The 20,745-nt window shown below is 45.0% G+C and overlaps 1 protein-coding gene across 7 annotated transcripts in view; it reads right to left on the bottom strand.

Moving 5' to 3' along the window:
- Positions 1-20,745, bottom strand: part of NCOR1 (nuclear receptor corepressor 1) — a 185,496-nt gene that overhangs the window by 21,306 nt on the left and 143,445 nt on the right. For all 7 annotated transcript variants that reach the window (XM_078154739.1, XM_078154738.1, XM_078154743.1 and 4 more), the window contains 14 exons: positions 18,572-18,692; positions 18,372-18,476; positions 17,912-18,012; positions 14,542-14,710; positions 12,658-12,798; positions 10,612-10,695; positions 9,787-10,043; positions 8,935-9,295; positions 6,662-6,895; positions 4,615-4,824; positions 3,814-3,963; positions 3,132-3,287; positions 1,355-1,520; positions 309-814 (listed from right to left, as the gene is read on the bottom strand). In XM_078154739.1, the coding sequence (XP_078010865.1) occupies positions 309-814; positions 1,355-1,520; positions 3,132-3,287; positions 3,814-3,963; positions 4,615-4,824; positions 6,662-6,895; positions 8,935-9,295; positions 9,787-10,043; positions 10,612-10,695; positions 12,658-12,798; positions 14,542-14,710; positions 17,912-18,012; positions 18,372-18,476; positions 18,572-18,692 (2,761 nt within the window). The remainder of the gene's footprint in view (positions 1-308; positions 815-1,354; positions 1,521-3,131; positions 3,288-3,813; positions 3,964-4,614; positions 4,825-6,661; positions 6,896-8,934; positions 9,296-9,786; positions 10,044-10,611; positions 10,696-12,657; positions 12,799-14,541; positions 14,711-17,911; positions 18,013-18,371; positions 18,477-18,571; positions 18,693-20,745) is intronic.

Here is a 20,745-nt window from a genome sequence, read left to right as displayed (position 1 = left end):
TCTGGGTGGCGTGTCTTATTTGGAATTCTGGCACTGGCTCTAAAGCAAAGGCCCAATGCCTCTCCTCTGTCTTAGCCCACTCGGTGGCCTTCCCACTCCTCCAGGACACCCTGACAGGCGCCTGGCTGGGCCGGCGGTGTCAGCCATCACGCTTCTGCGGACAACTCGATGCTGCTACCGCCACGCGCCTCTTTTCAGTAAACATACACCTCGGGAAGCCTCTGGCCCTGAAGCTAGGCCTACTCTACCTTGCCTGGCACCCAGTGACTGAACTCCCGGTCTTCAGAAGCCGAGGCTGGGATACATACAACTACTGGAAGAGTCAGAGCTCTGAGAGCCGCGTTCCCGCCCATCCTTGTCCGAGGCGATCTGCCTGGTGATGATGACATCGATGAAGTTGGCTGCGGTGATGGTGGTCTTTCCCAGCGTCCTTAACTCCTCCTCATACCGAGACTTAGGGGGAGGGGCTTTCTCTTTTCCCGCCTCAGAATAAACGACTGAAGACGACTGGCCTTGCGGCTTGCCGCTCGGGAACGCGGAGGAGGTGTACGGGCACTGGACGGACCTCTTGTCTGCCTCCAGGGTTTTCTGCTCCAGCTGCTGCTGCTGCTGCTGCTCACCAGCCAGTGCTGGCCTGCCTCTCAGGTTCTCCTCCAGCCGTGATGCCTCGTGCTTACTCTCTTTCGCTTTGGTCACTTCCATCTGAGGGGCTGAAGCAGCAGCGTCCACCAGAGCAGCCAGCGCATCGGCTGCGGTGTTGTAGCGGGAAGCAGGCAAGCCTGGAGTTAGGGAAGGCCCGCCGGGGGGCAGCTGCCTGCAAATAAGTAACAGCGACAAATCAACGGGCGGGCGAGTGGTGGAGAGGAAAGAGAACTGGAGGAAGAGTCGGAAAAGAGGCGTTCAGTCGGCACCTCTCTGCATCACCGCCCTTTGCCTCGGGGCTGCCACGGGCACCTCCCTGACGTCCCCGGGCCCTGCCTAGCTAGCTCAGGGGCTGCGGTGAGGGCCACATGTGATGAGGGAGTAAAAGTACTTGGTGAACTAAAATGGCGTCAGAATGAGGCCTCATTATTCCTGACAATGACAAGGAACTGCAAAAACCGGACGCAGGGGATTTCATCTGTGACCGAATGTCCACTGCCAACACATTCCCAAACAGTTAGGAGCTGAAGGTGCCTATGGAGGATGGGCCTATTCACTGAGAGCCGCACGAGAACACGAATTCACTGCACAAAAGTCAAGACTTGTAGAACAGAAGCGTGTTTTTATATACTAATGACATTCGGTTTCAACCCATCCAAAAGAGGAGCAGGAGCTGAAAGCTTCCTTGGGAAGAGACGCACGCGGCACCTACATGATGCGCAGCTGCGCGGCGGGATCCAAGGGGGTGATGACGCTGGCTCCGTTGGGCCCCTGGAAAATAGTGGATCTCTGCTGCAGAAGATTCTCTTGTGTCCTCACTGAGGGAGAAGGGGAGCGCACGTAGCCATGGCTGCCCGGCCGTCCAGGCTGCTCGGAACCTGCGGGGGTTTGGACAGAGAAGGGTTCTCAAGGTGAAAGAAAGGACGGCACTGACTTTCTCCTTCCAGGCTGTTTCCTACGAGACCACCTCAAGTTCTGATTACCCCTCAGAACAGAAAAACAACGAGCATCCAGTCCCTTCAATGCCCACCTTCCTGCCCCTGCCCCCACAGGCTTTCACTGCCTGACAGTCCTGGGTTCCAGATGGGCTGCCTCTTAACCATGGCTCGAAACACTTTCAGGCCCCAGAGTTCACGGCACCCCTTCCTGTCCAGTCATCTCAGCCCTCGCCAGCTCAGCGGCCTCGCTACCTCCTTCCCCATTCCAGCTCTGGAGCTATGAAGCACAACAGTGCCACTGCTGATGATCTGGTGACCGAGCTGCTCTCCTGTAGCCCATCTGACTCCTCCTACAGCTCCCCACATTACGCCTGCCCTCTGTGCTTGGACTCCTTGAGGGCAGGGACTGCTTCTGCATCACAGTGAGGTGTGAAGCACACAGTAGATGATGAATCAATGTTTTTCCATTCATTCATTCATTCAGTTACATTAAATATGTATCTTTAATGGGCAGTCCTACAAAGCTATACCCAGTCTACAAACTTATAAGTAGAATGAAAACATTAAAAGACTGGTTTTTATTTTCCGGCATGAGAAAAAATCAAAAGGTCTTTCACGCTTCCTGGAATCCCAGCTAATTAGGTGCCCATTCCACCCCAAGGCTAAATGGATCAATGAGCGAGTCGGAGGAGGGTATTTCTATCCAAATGAACTTGGCCACAGACTCGGCTGGTGACTCTTGAGGCATGGAATATCCAGTATGAACTGGAGGAGAAACTGGGAGGAAAATAAGTATTTTCAATGAAAAAACTACTGGAAATCATGAAATATTTTTATAAACATTCCTAATCCCATGTTCGTATTTTTTAAAAGGAAAACATGTCTCTAGCACTGACGTTTTCTTATGAAAATCTTATTTCCTACAGATTACTAGGGTTTGTGGGATTCACTTTTACATACACTGGTAGGTATAATGGAAAAAGGGCTAAACAGAGAGTCCGGAGACCTGGTGTTAAGTCTGGGCTCTTCACTTAAATCCTCTTGTGACCTGAGGTGAGCCCCTTTTGTACTATTCACCTCTGGCTCTTCCTCTATGACAGGAGGTCTGAACTTCTGTCTCATGGACCCTTTCGGCAGGCTAGTGAAGCCTATGAAGCCTTCCTCAGGATAAGATTTTTACATAATCAAAATAAATGTTTCAGTTAAGAGGTTAGTGAAAATAAAGATGCAAATTTTTTCCCCTAGCCGAGTTCGTGAATGTCCTGAAATCTACCCATCAGACTAATGGCCCCTATGTTAAGAATCTCTGCTCTAAGAAATGAGAGAACTCAATTAATGATTTCTAAGGTCACTTTTAACTGTAATATCCTACAGGTCTAACTCATCTTTTAGGGTGTGTGTGTGTGTGTACAAAAAAAACTGTCCAGTACTACAAATGGGGTTAGACTTCCCACATTCACTTTGACAGACTTAGCTTAGAATCTCAATAACAAGAATCATGCTTCTCCACTGAACAATAAGCAAATGAACTTTATACCTTCCATTTCTTACCTGGACGAAGGTAGAGCTCTGAAGAGACAGCAGCAATCCGCTCCCTTTCCCTCTCCCGTTCCCTCTCTCGTTCACGTTCTTTCTCTCTCTCCCTTTCCCGCTCACGCTCCCTCTCAACATTTGCGGCAGCAGATGCAGCCAGGTGTGATGGGTGGCCTGTAAAACGCACCAAATCCATGGGCTTTTATATCCCCAGCAGGAACAGCAGTAAAACTTAAATCTTCAAACAAGCACAATTTTTACAAAAAGCTCTAGACTTGGAGGCTATGCCTGTTTTATGAGTAGAGGGGTTCAGATGAAAATGTTTATGAATACAATGATTTTAAAATATTTCTCCAAGACACAGCTGCTCCATTAACAACTGAGAGATAGGAACATATTATTGCTAACCAAAACCCAAAACGATAAACAGCACCACAGCCATCAGAGAGGGGTGGCACAAAGAGAGTAGGCTCTAATGGAAAAGACCTGAGTCCAAAGCTCAGCTTGGATACTTTGTCCTGGGATGAACCGGGATGTCACCGAACCCCTCTGGGCCTCAGTTTCCTCCTATCTAAAATAAGGAGGTTGGAATAGATCAAGCCAGGGCCCCTTCTAACTCTAAATTTACACTCACGAAGCACTGGTGGAAAACCACCAGGTAACGCTTTTAATCAAGGTGAAGCAGAGCAAGGATTCTTACCTGGAGACATTGAAGCAGGATTGTAAGGTCTAGGAGGGAAGGTCAGCTGGGTACCTGGTATGTAAGTGATTCTCTCCATTGGAGGAGTGCTTGTACCCCCAGGATGAGGCACCAAGATGGTGGGAGGCATATTGGTCAAGTCAATGATTCCTGTCATAAAGATTAATAAGCTAAGACGAGGATTTTTGTCCTTTTTTTCTCAAGCCAAACAGCAGGGGCCTGGTCTTCTGATATCTGCTAGGTCAACGACTTGTTGCTGTTAAGGCCAGCTCTCTGCCCAATCTGCCTCTCGGCCGACATGTAAAACACACACAAATTCCAATTGTGCACATCCTCCTCCGTTACTTTTCCAGCTCATTCACCAATGGAATAGAAAACTCCTAAAGATTCTGGCACCCCACAGGGGAAGAGTCACACTCCTGGAGCTCCTTTACTAAGTTCATGCCCAGTGAATGAAGCCTGGCAGAGATAAAATGCTGTGGGGCAATATAGTAGAGTAGATGGTGCTGAGCTTAAGAGTCAGCAGATCTGGGTTCAAATCTTGCTACAGATACCTCACCAGTTGTGTGTTCCCAGAACCTTCTCAGCCTCTGAACAAGGTGCTCTGCAAATCCTCGGGCGCTATACAGACATGTGAATGACATTATTGTGCACTGACTCCCCTGCTCTGGACGCCACGTGGGCTTCATGGACTGGGAGGCCTTCAAAAGCTAGATGGGATGGTGGCCTCAGCAGAAACCACATAAAAGTCTACCCTAACACATACAAGAAGAATTCGCTAGAGGAATCAGAGAGACATACCTCTGGTTGCAGGATATGGGAGACCCAATTGCTGCTCTCTGGGGGAGAGTCCTCTGGCTACATCAGGGCGCAAGTTAACTTGCATCTGTTGTGAGGTAATATAATCATTTAGAATTGTCTGCCTCGTGTTTTCCATCGCATAAAGCTGATACTGACTTGGGTAACCTGGTGTTGGAGAAAGCTGTCTCTGGAACAGGTATGCAGCAGCCGCTGTAGGAGAGAGACAGACAGACAGAAGTTCAGTCTCTGGAGAAGGCAGCCAAACATCCAATGAGAAGTCCAAAAGCTAATGACGAACTCCATGAAGTGCATGGTGCACATGCAGCACTGCTAACCAGCTATCCCTTAGGTATTCCTACTGCATTCAAGGAGAAATGGCAGAGAAAAGTTAAAATTACTCATCTTCCCAGTACTTTTAACAATATCTAAGAATTCTCCAGGAGTTTTCATTTCCAAATACTTCTAAATAGTGTAATTATAATGTTCTCCCCAAGAACAACCTACACCATTACTTTTCTTTAGAAGAGATTTAATTCTGATCCATCAGATTCATGAGAACATTGGATCAGAATGGCATTTGTATTCCTCATTTCTTGGCACAAATATACTATAAATAGTCACCTTTATTTTTCTTGGGGCAAGAAAGGCTAGATGGATAATAAGCACTTAATCATGAATTACAAGGGTGCAAAACACAGACTTAGTGATTGCTAGGCGGAGGGGAGAAATGGATCTGATCTGTGCTAATCAACAATCAGACAAAAACAAATGGACCAACTTTAGAAAAAAGGAACATGAACACACACACACACACACACACACACACACACACACACACACGTATGTCATAACATATTTTTAAAAAATACTGAAGACTTTGTTTTTGTCTAAGACCTAACTTCTGACCTAATTTTGTATAAAAGTTACAAGCTAACACAGACCAAAGACGGTTAGTTTGGGGAAGAAAATGAAAGATACCCTAACTCTAAAGCATTTTTTCTCCATAGACCACTGTGCCAACAACTTGCCTCTGGTGATGACTTGGTTTGTGGGCACTCTGAGTCCTAGGGAACTCTAGGAAACTAGATGATCCATTGGATGACTGAAAATTTGCTTCCCTAAAGCCTGAGAACACTGGCAATAACAAAATACCTTTGGAGCCCTTTTCAAAATGCCAGTAATTGCTCTCTGCAGTTGTTGGCTCTCACTGAGTCTGCTCACTAGTAGATAATAGCAAGAAAGCAAAACTAAATTAAAGAGAACAATGAAAACGGTTCGGCAGAATTAACCCTCGATGCAATATTCTCTTATGGGGATTGTTAGTGTGCCCCTTCCAAACTGCTCTGCTATTTTGCATTTATTGATCTGTTAGACACATTGTTTCCCTTCGACAGAACACAAGCTCCTCAAGGACAGGGACTGTTCCACTTCTGTCTTTGTACCACAGAGATCGAGCATGACGTCTGGTAGACAGCAGGCTCTCAGCCAATGCTCGGGGAACTGAAAGGGAGAACGGATGCATGTGTTTCGAGTTGAGAAAGCAGAAGGCATTCCAGATAAGAAAGCAACATGGGCAAAAGCCAACATGTGTACGTAGCCAGGGAGGTCTTGGGCCCTCAGGCTGCTCTCCTGGAAAATGCGTTATTTTAAGACGCCGTGAGCCAGTGGAGAGAATGTAAATCCGAGCCACCAACACAGAAGTAGCTCACTACAGGCTGAGCGATACTAAGAGATGACATCCAAGGGGCAGGGGGGCTTTGGTATTTGATGTTACTTGTGCTTCACTAAAACTTCTAAGAGAATAATTATCCTGGGAAAGATCTCCATTAATGCATGCTATAAATGTCAGTTGCCATGGAAATTGTCTCTATGAACAAATGATATTAATAGGCTCCCCATGTAGTACAGGGCTGCTGCAGCCTCTGTATTCTTAAGGAATGGATGGAAGGGGAAGAAGAGAGGGAAAGGGCCTCTCACCCGAGAAATGTACACTCTCTTCTTTTAAATAATTAAGTCATAAGCCTCTATTGCCCAAAACAGTACTCACCAGGGTCCAGTGCCCTGTGAAATGGCATTGCAGGATCCAGGTGTGCAGGAAGGTGGCTTCGATAGACCTCCCCTGGTGCACTGCCTCTGTGGTGGGGCTCAAAGGGACTGTGGGTGACGACAGGGTCCACCCCTGAGACTGGAGACTTAGATGGTAAAGGGACACTTTCTCTTTGGGTAGGAGTAAGCGTAGATTTCCTTTCATGATTTGCAGACTTCCCAGAAGAAACGGCAGCTGAAAAAGTAACACCACTCATTAAGACAGATGACGTAACCTACATTTACAGAATGGATCCATTTATCAAGGATTCATGAGAACACATACATTTTATCATCTTAAAAATAAAAATTCCATCTATTTTATTTCTACTCCATCTGTGTAGATGTAGGGAAAAATTGTCTACGTGCCTGTGTTGTGGAAGCTCACCAAAGGCTAGGAATATGGTGGACTCATCTCTGAATCTTTTGCGGGGCATGAATACAAGACCTCGCCCAATGGCAATGCTCAGTATTTGAATGACGCTGAACTAGCTGCCACCTGAGATTCTGAAAGGAGGACCCCTTTTGGAATACAGCAATGACCGCCCCTCCCCCCATTTTATACTTTTTGTATCTCCAGCACTTAACACAGTGGCCAGCACACAGCAAGCCTTTGATAAATGCTTACTGATTGCCTGATTCTGAAATTTAAAGGGAGGCAACACGTTGACGACCGACCACCTCTTCTCACTATCTTCAAAGCACTGGGAGATCCTCGTAGGGAGGGACTGTCTTCTATCTTCCTTTGTTTCCCTGTGCAGAGCACCATGGCTGTCACACAGGAGGATCTTAACTGCTGTGCCATGTGTCTCACCCATTTTTAACCATACAGAAAAGTGAAGGCCATCCTTAGTGAGATGTGAGGCTCAGGGAATACAAAGCAAAGGGCAGGTCACACTTTCAACTGCATTCCCTCCTAATGTATACAAATAAAATCGTGTGGGACACTACTGAAGTGAAATGTCAGCCAGAGGCAGCTACCGAGTACGAATAGGAAGGGGGACCCTTTCATTTTGCTTTGGTGTCAATGCCATGAGGATTATGTATTGAGCGAATTTAGGTCACTTTGAGGGAAGAAACAAAGCCCTGGCTGAGCTACTGAGCCACAAAGGGTCAGCATTGGGGCTCTGAATCACAGAAGACTAGGGAGGATAGCTTAGAAGCCTGCTTCATTGAGAAAGCCTTCTTAGGTACCTGGTCATGCCATCTATCTCTAAGCAGCCTCAAACACTGTGTTAACAAGATCTGTTAGCACTTGTTTTACACTCTACTGAGTCACATGGGTTTGTATGTTTTTTTAATTATGAGTATGCTGTTCTGTGTTCCTCTTTCACAGAAGCCTCTGACTTCCAAAACTTTAGTCCTCGCCCCAGTGAGTACTCAGTAACTCCTGATGACTAGACCACTGAGCTTGAGCCCAATGCCACATGAACAGAACAGGGAGGGGAATTAGCTAGCTCACAACAAGCCCAAGGCCTCTTGGTCTCATCCCATGAGATGAAGCTCTCCTTCCAGGAAGAGTCTGATACCTACAAAGACCACGGGTCATCTGTGTGGCTGCCTGTACCACAAAGACGGCTCTCACACCAAGCCCTCCATAGCTGGGCCCGGACTGGAAAGAAGAAGAATGACGTGCTGATCCCACTTGGGAGTAGTTTGATAGCTCAACGGCAGAAAAATGCGCCACAGCACTGGGATCAAAGTCCTTTTCTTCTGCCTTTTCATCCATCAGAATCAGAACGGATTCATGAGGCCCACTGGACCACATCAAGCGAGAGCTTGACTAACCTGCATTCTTCTTGTAAAGGATTAACAAAGGCATTCATGAAAATGGCGGCTGAGGCAGACTACAGAGGATGGAGTCTGTATTATATCATTTTGACATGAACTAAAGAATGTTTTCCCTAATTAATAAGGTAAACATTCAAACTGTGTTGAGAAAAGGGATAATTCCCCAAAGGAATAACTGGAGCCTAAAACAAGCTGTTTCCCCCAATAGATTTTAGGCTCCCTGAGAGCAGGGACTCTCCTTTTCGCCTGCCTGGCACCCACTAAGCACTTAGCTGGTTACGTCTGGTGACTGAGAGAGACGTGTGGGCATCTAACAAAACTGAATTACGTTTTCACATTCCTTTTGGACTCATGTTAGTTTAAAGATTCCAATTTGAAAGCTGCTGCTTGTGACTGACATAAAGTTGAATGAGAAGGGTGAGACAAGGCTACAAAAAACCATACCATCAGAAGTCCTGTTCATCATGGGGGACCCTCTGGACATGGGGCTCTGATAATTCACAGGTGTTCTCCTTGCACTGGTGTCCTCGTAAATTCCAGGACTCAGTTGTGCTTTGGGAGGTTCGTGAAGAGTTGACCTTAGAACAGAGGGACCAGAGCTAACAACTGACGTATGCCGGGAACGAATTGGTTCTCCTGCTTTTACATCTTCATACTTCCCTCGTTCAACCACCTTGATATTCTCTGGAACCATTTCCAATTGAGACAACCCACGAGGGAGCTTACTAGGGCCCGTGATTAGAGACTTGACATTATGTTTAATGGCAGATTGATTAGAGCTGCTTTCATACTTTATGGGTGTGCCCTAAAAAGAGAAAAACAAGCACTATGAATATTTATCCCAGGATATGAAAAAGACTTAACTTTTAAAAATTAAACTGTTTTTACTCCCTGTTTCAAGCATCTGACTTGAACCACCTAACTGAATCTCCCTGTTCTGAATCAAAAACATTACATGCTATGAAGAAGATAAATCATTTTTACTGTGATGATAGCTTCTGTATTTATATTCCTGACCCACCCCTCTGCTCTCCACGTCCTAAAGTCCTATGAGGAGCACTGGGTCTTATTTTCTAAGCTTTTATAGAAAAGAGTGATAAATTTAAGGTCAAAGAGTCTAGGTTCAGATCCTGACTCTGGCAGGTCACTGAACTCCTGAGGCCCTTAGTTCATTTAAAACGAGGGGGCGGGGCCAGACGCTCTCAAAGGGCTCTTCCAGAACTAAACTTGTCACTTTCTGGCTGCAAGTGGGATTGCTAAATGCAAAGATAGACCCACCCTCTAAAACAGGATTACCTGAGAAATGGAACCTTCAATTATGGGTCTTGTACTCTGGATTACTTCTGGAGTTTTCCGGCTTTCCTGACTTAACAGATCTTGCCTTGGAATTTCATGAATTGAACGTCCCATTTCCTTGATAGTGGTGACTCCATCATAGGGTTTTCCTTTTGTAATAGCTCCTTCAAATGCTCGGATGGGAGGACTCTCTCTCTTAATCTGTTTGGGGTATTTAAGGCCTTCTTCAAAGCTTTCCGTTGTGGCTCTTGGCGTGCCTTCCGAAGGAAAAATTCAAAGACTGTTTAGTCAATTTCATTTGAGCAATACCCAATATATTAATTTCCCTGCACATACCAGGCACTCAATTCCTTAGAATTATGAATGAGAGAAGAAAAGGACATTTGGCTGGCACTCAAGAGATCTGAGTTCTAGTCCCAGCTCCACCATGAGGTTATCATGGCTTATCATGGGAAAGTCACAAACTCTCCAGGCCCCATTTTCTCATTTGCAAAATGAGGGAGATGGATTGGATTATAGCTAAGGCACTTTTCCAGATCTGAAGTTCTTGGATCAACATTTTAAGGCATTTTTACACGTATAATGATTACCAAAAAGTAGTTAATGAAAATATTTATAAACATGAACAAATGGGCACCTATACATTTTCAAATAAGTCAAGTCTATCTCAAAAAGAAAAATCCGGAAAGACTTAAACCTTATAAGAATCCAACAGCAAACTCACTACTAACCCCAGAGGGCAGGTTTCATACACTAAATAGAAATTCAACCATTTTTGCCAGCAAAAGGGAAATGAATCCACAGAGAAGAAAATATCTAATTTACCTTGCATTATAGAACCAGACAGCACTGTTCTCTCTTTAAGATCAGAATGAGGGCTACCCCTGGGCAGTGCACGGCATATCAACCCTTTGAAACAAAAAGCAGACAAATAATCAAATACAGCATATAATCCTGAGAACTCACATTTAATATATCCGTCACAGTGACCGTTTTTTAACGTGTCCTCCATAGAAGAATGTTGCTTTTTTGAAGCTCTACCATGAACTCTTAACAACAAATAGTAACATGAAGTTCACAACACAAAAACGTGTCAGATTTTAAATAGACCTTCCTAAGTATAAAATGGCAGAGCCTAAGAACTATATCAGACCAAAAGCAAAAAGTAAAGCTACGTTCAAAGTGAAGACACAGCAGCCCAATGCTTCTGCGCTTGGACAGGGAAGGATAAATAGGAGAAGGAGGGGCAGAACAAACAAAAACCCACCAATTTACTGAGAGTGGAAAAAAAACAAGAACTATGAAAAGGTCTACCAAGACTGGGAGCAAATGGAGCTCACTAAGTGCAGATATTCCTCAAGGGTCAGTCCTTGACCCTGTTCTCTCCTCTTTCTGCCTCTTAGGAACCTGAAAAATGGTCACCTTTACACAAATGACTCAGTTATACAGACAGCCCCCTTCGCCCCCAAGCTTAAGCCCTGCATCCCTAACTGCCTTTTGAACATTTCATGTGGGCTGTCCCAGAGGCACCTCCAACTCAACACTTCCAAAACTCAACTCATTGTCTTTCCCTTCAAAACCCACGCCTCTCCCAAACTTCCGAAGTTCTGTTCAAAGTCCTTCCATCCTCCAGGGCTCTCAGATTTACAAACTCAGTATCTCCTCCACTCTGCACTCTTCTTGACCCCACACAGCCAAAGAGTGGCCACATCTTGCCATTTCTATCTCCACAAATTCCTCTCTAATTGCACAGCTGCCAGACTGGCTCAGGCCCTCATCCATCCTCACCTGAATTATCATAAGCACCTATCTATAGGTGTCCCAAGTCTAACCCCCACCCAGCTGGCAGTGATTCTTCTTAAGTCCAGAACTGACCGTGGCACTCTCCCATCCAGTCAACTCAGGGGGCTCCCTGTTGGTCTCCAGCACAAAATATAAATTCATGTGTTTAGATCTGACCACCTTCCATGCCATATACACAAGCCCATCTTTCCAGCCCTTTTGGCCATTACTTGATATCCAGCCAAACTGCCTTCTCTCGATTCTCCATATGTGGCACTTGCTTTCTCCTGTGCCTTTACGCTGGCCATCCCCCATGTCCAGAATAGGATGCCCCCCTCCTTCTACCTCAGAGAATCTCTTCATTCCTTCAAGATTCCTGCTCTCCCTCCCGAGCTACTTGTGCTGTCTACTTTACATTTGTTCACACAACATCAACTCTCTATGTGCTTGCTGTCTTTCTCACTAGAATACAAGTCTCTTGTTTCCTGATGTCTCCATCTCAGCCCAGCATAACACATGGCACACCTCGAGCACTTAATCAATGCTTGCTGCTTGACTACGACCCTGAGGAAACTATCAACTGCATGGTAATTCTTAAGAGATTTCAACTCCAGTACTATGGATTAAGAGGAAATCAAGACTCATTGTGTGCAGAGAAAAGATAGCTGATCTGGAGTCAGTGGGGCAGGGTTCAAATGCTGGGTCCACCATTTTTGGTGTGACCCTTGAAAAGTTGCTTTGCTTCCTTAGATCTCGGTTTCCCAAATTGTAAATTATGAGTATTGGACTCAGTGATCTCAAAGGTCCTTTACATCTCTGATACTTCTCACCAACGCACCAATTTCTTCAAGGCTCAGCCCAGGCACCACCTTCTCAGGGCAGGGCTTGGAGAGCAGGAGCAGCTTCCTTTTCACCGTGGCAGTACTCTCAGCACTTTGCCTAGTGCTCTGTCCACGCATCGGTGCTGAAAGTTTTCTGGAAAGGAATTTCTATACAATGCTGTACCTCAAATGGATTTAATAGGAAAGCCTTATGAACTAGTTTTGAATAGTGACTTTCCTTCCAATCACCTGCACATCGGCACCATACCTTCCAGCGGCGCCGATACAGGAGACTCTCTCAGCGATATCCCTTGTTTAATGTTTCCTTCCATGGAATCATAGCTTCTCTTTAAACTCATTTCATGAGCAGCTCTTGGGCTCCTGGTTCCCTCTCGGGGATTCTTAATATCTACACAATGTAAAAACAAGTTTAGCCATTCGGCAAGGTTCAGTCAGAACACAGAACTCTAAACCCCACAGTGAACGGTACAACACAGACCAGAGGAATGTGATTTCACACCTGCAAAACATTCTGAATGTAAAGAAAATTATTGGCCACACAACATGCCTGTTCTGAATGAATGATCCCTAACTTTTCTCCAAATGTAAACAAAAAACGCAACCAAGTGAAATTTATTAGAGATATTTAAACATTTCAAGATTCTCAACTTCACATTCCAGGAAGACAATGAAAATTAAATTTTTACTAAGATTTTCCAAGATGATATGGATAAGGTTATCCTAATTCCCATTTTACTGTCCTCTATCTGGCTTTTCTGTGCAAAATGGATATTTACAGATAATTTTAACTGCTTTTGTTAATTTTATCAAAGTAACTTTTTAAAAGCAATTCAAAGTTAAACCTTAAAAATACTTCCTGGTCAAGGTGTTTAAAACTGATGAACAGGTGAAATTCCGTGCCTCCAAATATATAAAAAAAATTATCTTTTTATCAAGGCAATGCTATTAAATAAGTTAATCTTCTGAGTAAAATCCAAAGCATTTCAGTGAGGAAATGGAGAAAAAGGCTGGGACAAGAGCAAGAGCCCTTGGTCAGGAGGCAGAGTAGTAAGAGAATGTGACATGTAAAAAAAAGAAAAAAAGAGAGAGAATGTGATGTGGCAGGGAAGGAGAGAAGGAAGAGATAAGCAACTCCTTCTGAAGAAGAAAAGTCAGCCCAGGGGAGACAGGAAACCTTCAGGAAAGAAATTCTAAAGACACACAAAGAAACCAAGGAGAAGAAGAAGGAGAAACTCTCTGTGGATGTCCCAGGAATTCATGGACATACAGAAGATGGAAGCCAAGAACACAATGGAGAATGAGCACAAGAGCACAGCACCACAAGCATGGTGACAAGCATGGTCCAATTTCAACTTGGAAGGAGGTTTTGAGTTTGCCAGAAATCACAGCCTGGCCCTCGGCTGCTGACCTCAAGGCACAGACAGCATTGCTGTCAGCTCTGTAAATGACATAAAGCTAGGAGGGAGATCTAACATATTGGATAATGGTGCAAGGATGCAAAAAATGCATCTACTGAGCAGAATCTAACAGGGATAAAAGTCATATCTGAAGCTTAGGTTAAAGAAAATCAGTTTCACAGTCAAGATGGAGATAACTTAAGATGATGTGAGTTCAAATCCTGTCTTAAGACACTTACTAGGCATGCAACTACGGTAAATCATTTAACTTTCTCAGCCTGCTTGCTCATCTGCAGAGTGAGGATAACAACAGCACCTACCACATAGGGTTCATGTGTGAGCAAAATCAAATGAGCTAAGATATAGCAAGCACTTTATAAATACTAGCTAGCATTATTACTGTTGTTGTTGTTGTTCTGCATACCATGCTTTAGCAAAGTCACCAAAAAACAGGAGAATCTAGAGGTGAACATGCAGAAAGATCCCCAAAGTCATGCCCTAACAGTATCCATGCAAGGAAAAGGGGTTGTTAATCCTAAAGAGAAGACTGGAGAGGAGACAGGAAAGCTGTTTTTAGGCATCTGCAAGGCTGACACATGGGGAGGGCATAACCAGGACCCACAGGTTGCTGAGGCCAAGAAGGGGGCTGCCTCGGGAAGCCCCGGTGCCAGCTCCCTGCAAACCTTCCCCGGCAGGCTGGAGGCGCACTCCTCAGGGCTGCTGTTCATACTCACTGTCATAAGACAAGATGTGCCCACTCTTTCCTTCATAAATCACATGGCCTTTGGACACGGCTTCCTCTCGGCTCTTCTCGGGGCTACTGTCTTCCATGGAGATTCTAGCGACTGTTCCTTTCACCACTGTTTCTGATTGTATGCCAGGCTGGGGCAGAGCTGGAGTACCCTGACCAAAAAATGAAAAAATAGGCACTTACCTTCTGAATGGATAACCGCATAAGACAGAACAAACTTTACTGTATTTCATTTAATATTTTATAGATAACAATGACAGACAGCACGGTGCAGTAGATGGAGAGCTAGCCCTGGAGCCAGGAAGACCTGGGTTCAGGTCCTGTATCTGAATGACCCTGGGCATTCAAAAGTCACTTCAGTCCCAAGTACTCTGGGCAGCCCTCTGGCCCTATGTTACAGAGGAGATGCTAGACTCACTGATAGAGAGAGCTTCCTCACCTGGAAGTTCCCTAACCAAAGGCTTTAACAAGCCCAGACCCTGTTCTTATTCTCATCCCTTTAGATAACAGTAGTGGCAAACCTAAACCCTATTCTCAAAAGGGGGAAAGAAACATACAGAGATGGCTATCCGTATTATATGCAAATCAATGGTAATGCCCTCAGGCCCTCAGAAAGATAAATCTTTGTTTTAGGCTGGGAAACCTTTGAGCAAAATTTCTAATGAAATTAAAAATCCTCAATTCCACCATCACACCTGTTAGCTTGTAAGCTCCCTGAAGGCAAGGAATGCAATCTTCTTTTTCATTGTGTTTCCCACCATGCCTTGGCCATGGCTAGGGCTCATTGTTTGCGGAGTGAATTAAGGCATTTAAGACACCCAACAGTTTACGGTGCTTCCTGGATTACTTTGATCAACAAGAAAAATGCATTTTAATCTTTGAGTAACACCAACATTCTTTATTGCAAACACACATGGATTCTAACAGGTGTTTCATATCGCATGTCTATTATGGGTATTTACGTTTGGAGTTCAGTCCTTCAAATTTTAGCTCAGTGTGGAAATTTTTCATACCAACAAAAATCAGAAACTCTTCTGTAAGTAAGAGTTTTGGAGAACTGACCGGGGTCCTGCTGAGAGAGGGAATGACTTGTGTACAGTCACAAGGCCTTGAATCAAAGTCGTCCTGCCTGCCCAAGCTGTCCTCCACCCACTCAGCTGAGTTCAGGAGGCCACCAGGAAGCAAGCACATGAGCCTGCCCAATTCTACTTGTTGTCTTCTATCCAGTGCTAAGTTAAAGGAAAAATGAGCACTGTTCCTTTCTTGGCTGTTATTTGTCTCAGTAGAACAAAGTATGTCTAAAAATGTCTTTTTGAAACAAATTGGATTTAGAGGGTGGGGATGAAAGAGAGCTAGAGGAGTTTGTCCATTATTTTCTTAATCATAACAACGAAGATCATGTAAAAAGCGGCGCCTTAGCTAAGAATAACCAAGATCACAGAAGTCTTCGGCAGCTCAAGAACCACAGGCAAATTAGCAGCCCTCAGAGCTGGGCTGTGTACACTGTGTTCCAAATTCCCCAAAACAGATTTTTGCTCTATTGGGTCTGAAGCTTTCATTTCAAATCTTCAGATCAAACTCACATTGTAAAAAGGAGATCGAGAGACCTTTTGTGATCACCAGCTGGTAATTAATTTGGCCCACTGAGACACAAAAAAGGTCTGAATTCTGGTGTTCAGGATACGACCGTAGAATTTTTAAAGGTAAATCAATTCATCTCATAATTCACAAAGCAATTTATGAATTTGTCTTTCTGCTAATATTTTATTTAAAATTTTTGCATCTATATTCATTAGGGAAATTGGTCTATAATTTTCTTTTTCTGTTTTGACTCTTCCCTGTTTAGGTATCAGCACCATATTTGTATCATAAAAAGAATTTGGTAAGACTCCTTCTTCACCTATTTTCCCAAATAGTCTATATAGTATTGGAATTAATTGTTCTTTAAATGTTTGACAGAATTCACTTGTAAATCCATCTGGCCCTGGAGATTTTTTACTAGGGAGCTCATCAATGGCTTGTTCAATTTCTTTTTCTGAGATGGGGTTATTTAAGTATTTTATTTCCTCTTCTGTTAATCTGGACAATATATTTTTGTAAATATTTATCCATCAATTTGTCTTTCTGGTCAAAGTCTCAGCTCCCTTTTATTTAAAAAAAAAAGTTTACAAAAAAGCACCAAGCCCACATTCCTTCATCAAAAAGACACAAAAAAGCAAGATAACCTTCCCCACCCACCGACTGCCCTTCTCCATTCTACCTCTATATGTTCATATATAAATGCCTAGGGTCAGTCCCATAGCGACAAGCTCCTGATAGGGAGGCTGTGTAGAAAATACCCTTCAATATCTGACAATGTCTCCAACCCTGTGTGCCGCCAGTCTGTCTGGGAGGTGGTACTGATTCTCCCCTCTTCCTGGAGCCCCACTCTGAATAAGGGACCAAACCTCGTGGATCTCCTGAGCATGAGCTACAGTACTCATATGGACCAGTCCCTTTCTAGCCCATCACACCTTCTGCTCTGGTTCCAGCCCGTATCACATCCTACCTGGACACCAGACTAGGCTTCCAACTGATCTCTCCACCCCTAGTTTCTCTCCTCACCCAGCCATCCCCCTCAAAGCTGCCAAACACAGAGCTGACCAGGATACCCTCATTCTCAAACATCTTCAGTGACTATTTACCAATGAATATTTTTTCAGCCTTCCACAATCTAGCTTCCACACACCTTTTCACTCTTACTTCCCCTTAATCCCCCTCATGTCCACTCTGTTCCAGTCCAAATGGCCTAGCAAGTATTCTAAGGATGCAACATTCCGCCTCCAGTCTCGGGGGCTAGTCACAAGTCCCCCCCTCCCCCCATGACTGAAATCAGCTCCTCTCACCTCAGCTCCACCTCCCAGAATTCCAAGATTCCTTCTAAACACGACTCAAGGTGTCACCCCCTCCCTGAGGCCTTTCCTTACTTGTCTTTGTTACTCTCACTCTATGAACACCATTTTCTATTTGCTAACTTTTTACATATGGCAGCCCCCAACAGAATGCATCGCCAGTGCCTAACACAGTGCATTCCACAAAGGAGAAGGGATGTTTGTAGGATTACAATGACCTCAGTGCTATTACCCACTTACAACGTGGCGACCCTTCTGTGGAAGGAAGCCACAGGCTGCCTCCTTTTAGCTGATGGTGGGATGCAATAAAAATGTTCAGAAGTGTGATGACTCTGCCATCAAGGGACTGAAGACAGCTGAACCAATGAGAATTGGCTGTATCAAGTCTATTTTGAAACAAAGAAAGCTCTGGGGTCCTCCACAATGCAGAGCTTCCTGACAATTAGAAGTTGGTGAGATTACCTGAGTGATAGAGCCCCGAAGGGAAGGGATGCTTTCAACAGGAACTTTGTTAGCTGGGGTTCCTCGAGTGATACTTCCTTCTTGGATTGCTGCTGCAGTACCTGGGTCAAAATAAAATCAATGGCAAAATAATATCCTTTCAGGTAAAATCATTCAATATCAATAATCCTACATTACCAAAATTACAAAGAGATGGGGGAAATGACACGATGGGTTTTTAACAAGTATTTTAGGAGAGTTATTCAATATGTATTTATAACAAAGGGATACACCATTACCAAAAAGCCAAGTTTAAGATAAAAACAGAAGTGAGAAGTGAAAGCCACTGCTTATCGACTACCAAATAGAAAGGTCTACGTTACCACCAACCGACCTCATATATTCACTTTCCTAGGACTTCTCCTCTCATCTCCCTGAAAAAATACCATTTCTCCACCCACCCTGTCCCAACAAGTGTTACCTCTGACAACACCTTCATGTTGGGCCCTGACCAACAAGCCCTCGGGCTGGGAGGTTTGACCACGGGGTGAGAACTCCTCCTGCTTGATGTAGGGCATGGAGGTGGCTGGTCAAAACAAGAAAACAAAGAGGTCACAGCTCCAGCAGCAGAGCAGGGGTGCTCTTGCCAGTGCGCCCAAGCGGGTGCCCTCGGCTCCTTACCAGGCTTGGTTGGCTCCTGTTGCCGTGGCAATCCAAGAGATATAGACCCAACTGAAGGCTTGGCTGGCTCTGGTGTGTAGGAAGGTTGGCAATGAGAGGTTAAATAGGTGCCAGGGGTTCCCTGAAAGGATAAAGACCGAGTGAGCAGGCTGGTTTCCCAGGACACCTAGGAAGGCTTGGTGCTGCAGTGCAGGTTTCTAGTTAAAAGACAGATCTCTTTCAGGGGAGTTCTTGAGGCTATGTCCTCCACAATTCTGAGAATCCATGAGGCAGAAGCTGTCATTACTCCCTTCTCTAGGATTTAAAAAAGAGACAACTCTCCTTCACACACTTGGCAGCCATATTGTAAAAGAACTATTTTCCAGTTCTCTAAACAATATCTCATTGATACTGTGGGAGTTATCGTGGCAAAGACACAGAGCTGGAAGAGATGGCAGAGGTCATCTAGCCCAAAGCACTCACTTTATACGATTTCCCAGCATGCATCCCAATTGCTAAAAACACTGTAAACATCTGTCCCACCAGGAACCTCAGTGCACTCAGCACTCGTGTAAACTTCTCTCCTTCAGGAAGCTGAGGCAGTGTGTCTCCACCTGGCTGTCTCTCGGGGACCCAAAGTCAGCAGACCCCAAACCAAACCAAAGTCTTTCTCCCCAAACTTGTCCCTCCGTCCACTGTCGGTGTTTTGGCCAGTGGCCCCACCGTTTACTGTCTTGTGTTGTGTAGCCTGTGGGTTCTGTCTTTGACTCTTTCCTTCTCTTCCTCCTCAGCTCTCACATCCCATGTGTTACAGAGTCCTGTGATTCTATCTTTGCAATGTCTCTTACCCCAAACCCCACCCCTCTCTGTTCCCACTGTTTGTAACCCTAAGTGCAAGGCACTGATATCACAGGCTTGGGTCACTGCATCGGTGTTCTAATGGGGGCACCTAGGTATTGCAGTGGACAGGGAACCAAGCTTGATGTCAGAAAGACTTGGGTTCAAATCTGCACCAAGACACTTACTAGTTGTGTGACCCTGGGCAAGTCACTTAACCTGTTTGCCTCAGTTTCCTCATCTGCAAAATGGGCATGCTAACAATAGCATCAACGTCCTAGAGTTGTCATGAGGATCAAAGAAGATAATTGTAAAGTGCTTAGCACAGAGCCTGGCACAAAGTTAAGCGGGACGTAGATATCAGCCAATATTATTATTATTATTAGCTAACAAGCTTTACCACTCTTATGCTCTCCCACTGATCCATCTTCCATGTACTAGAAAAATATCAAATACAGATCTGGTCATGTCATTCTTATTCTCAAAAATCACTGTTGGCTGCTAATAATCTCCCAAGTAAAATTCCAATTTCTCTGCTTAGCATTCAGGCTGTGCTGGATAATACAAAAGGTTTGGGCTGAGGCAGGTCTTGCTTTGAATCCTTTTTCAAACACTTCCTAGATGTGTGTGGCCCTGGGCCACACAGTTTCCTCATCTGCAAAATGGCAACACTGATAGGCGCCAACCCCCCCTTAACTCCCCAAGCCCTTGTAAGGGTCAAGGCAGACAACGCCTGTCAGTGTTCTGCTCACTTTGAGCACTGAAGGAATCTTAGCTACTTCTAGGAACTCTCAAGATCAGCGCCACTTTCCCTTTCCAGCCTGGTCTTAGACTATTACTCCCACTGGACTCTGCTCTTAAATACTCGGAACAGACCAGAAATGTCACTGATTTGGAAGTTCCCATCACTGAAGCAGATCCTAGCTCCTCCCTGCCTGCCCACCCTGGGGGGCTCCACCCCTCAAGCTGGGGGCCTTCCAAGAACATTTCACTCAGGATTCTTGCCTCCTCTCAGAACTCTCAATGACCCATGGGTGGTCCTCCTCACCTCTGCACCCTACTGACCTCGTTGCCTTTGTTTTCTGCCTCCTTCCTTCTTGGCCTAAATTCCTGCCCTTCGTTTATTTTTTTTCTTAAAGACAATTGGAGTTAAGTGACTTGCCCAGAGTCACACAGCTAGTAAGTATCAAGGTCTGGTCTGAGATCACATTTGAACTCAGGTCCTCCTGACTCTAGGGCCAGTGCTCTATCCACTGCACCACCTAGCTGCCCCTCCTGCTCTTCATTTAAAGCACGATGCGAAGGCTGCCTCCTACAGGAAGCCTTTTCTGATGCCCATTATTTACAGCCACCCCTTC

The sequence above is a fragment of the Phascolarctos cinereus genome, unplaced genomic scaffold (assembly GCF_003287225.1).
Source record: "Phascolarctos cinereus isolate Bilbo 61053 unplaced genomic scaffold, phaCin_HiC Scaffold_5;HRSCAF=322, whole genome shotgun sequence".
Classification (NCBI taxonomy): Eukaryota; Metazoa; Chordata; class Mammalia; order Diprotodontia; family Phascolarctidae; genus Phascolarctos; species Phascolarctos cinereus.
Note: the sequence above shows the minus strand (reverse complement) of the source record. Positions and strands in the feature narration are given on the sequence as shown.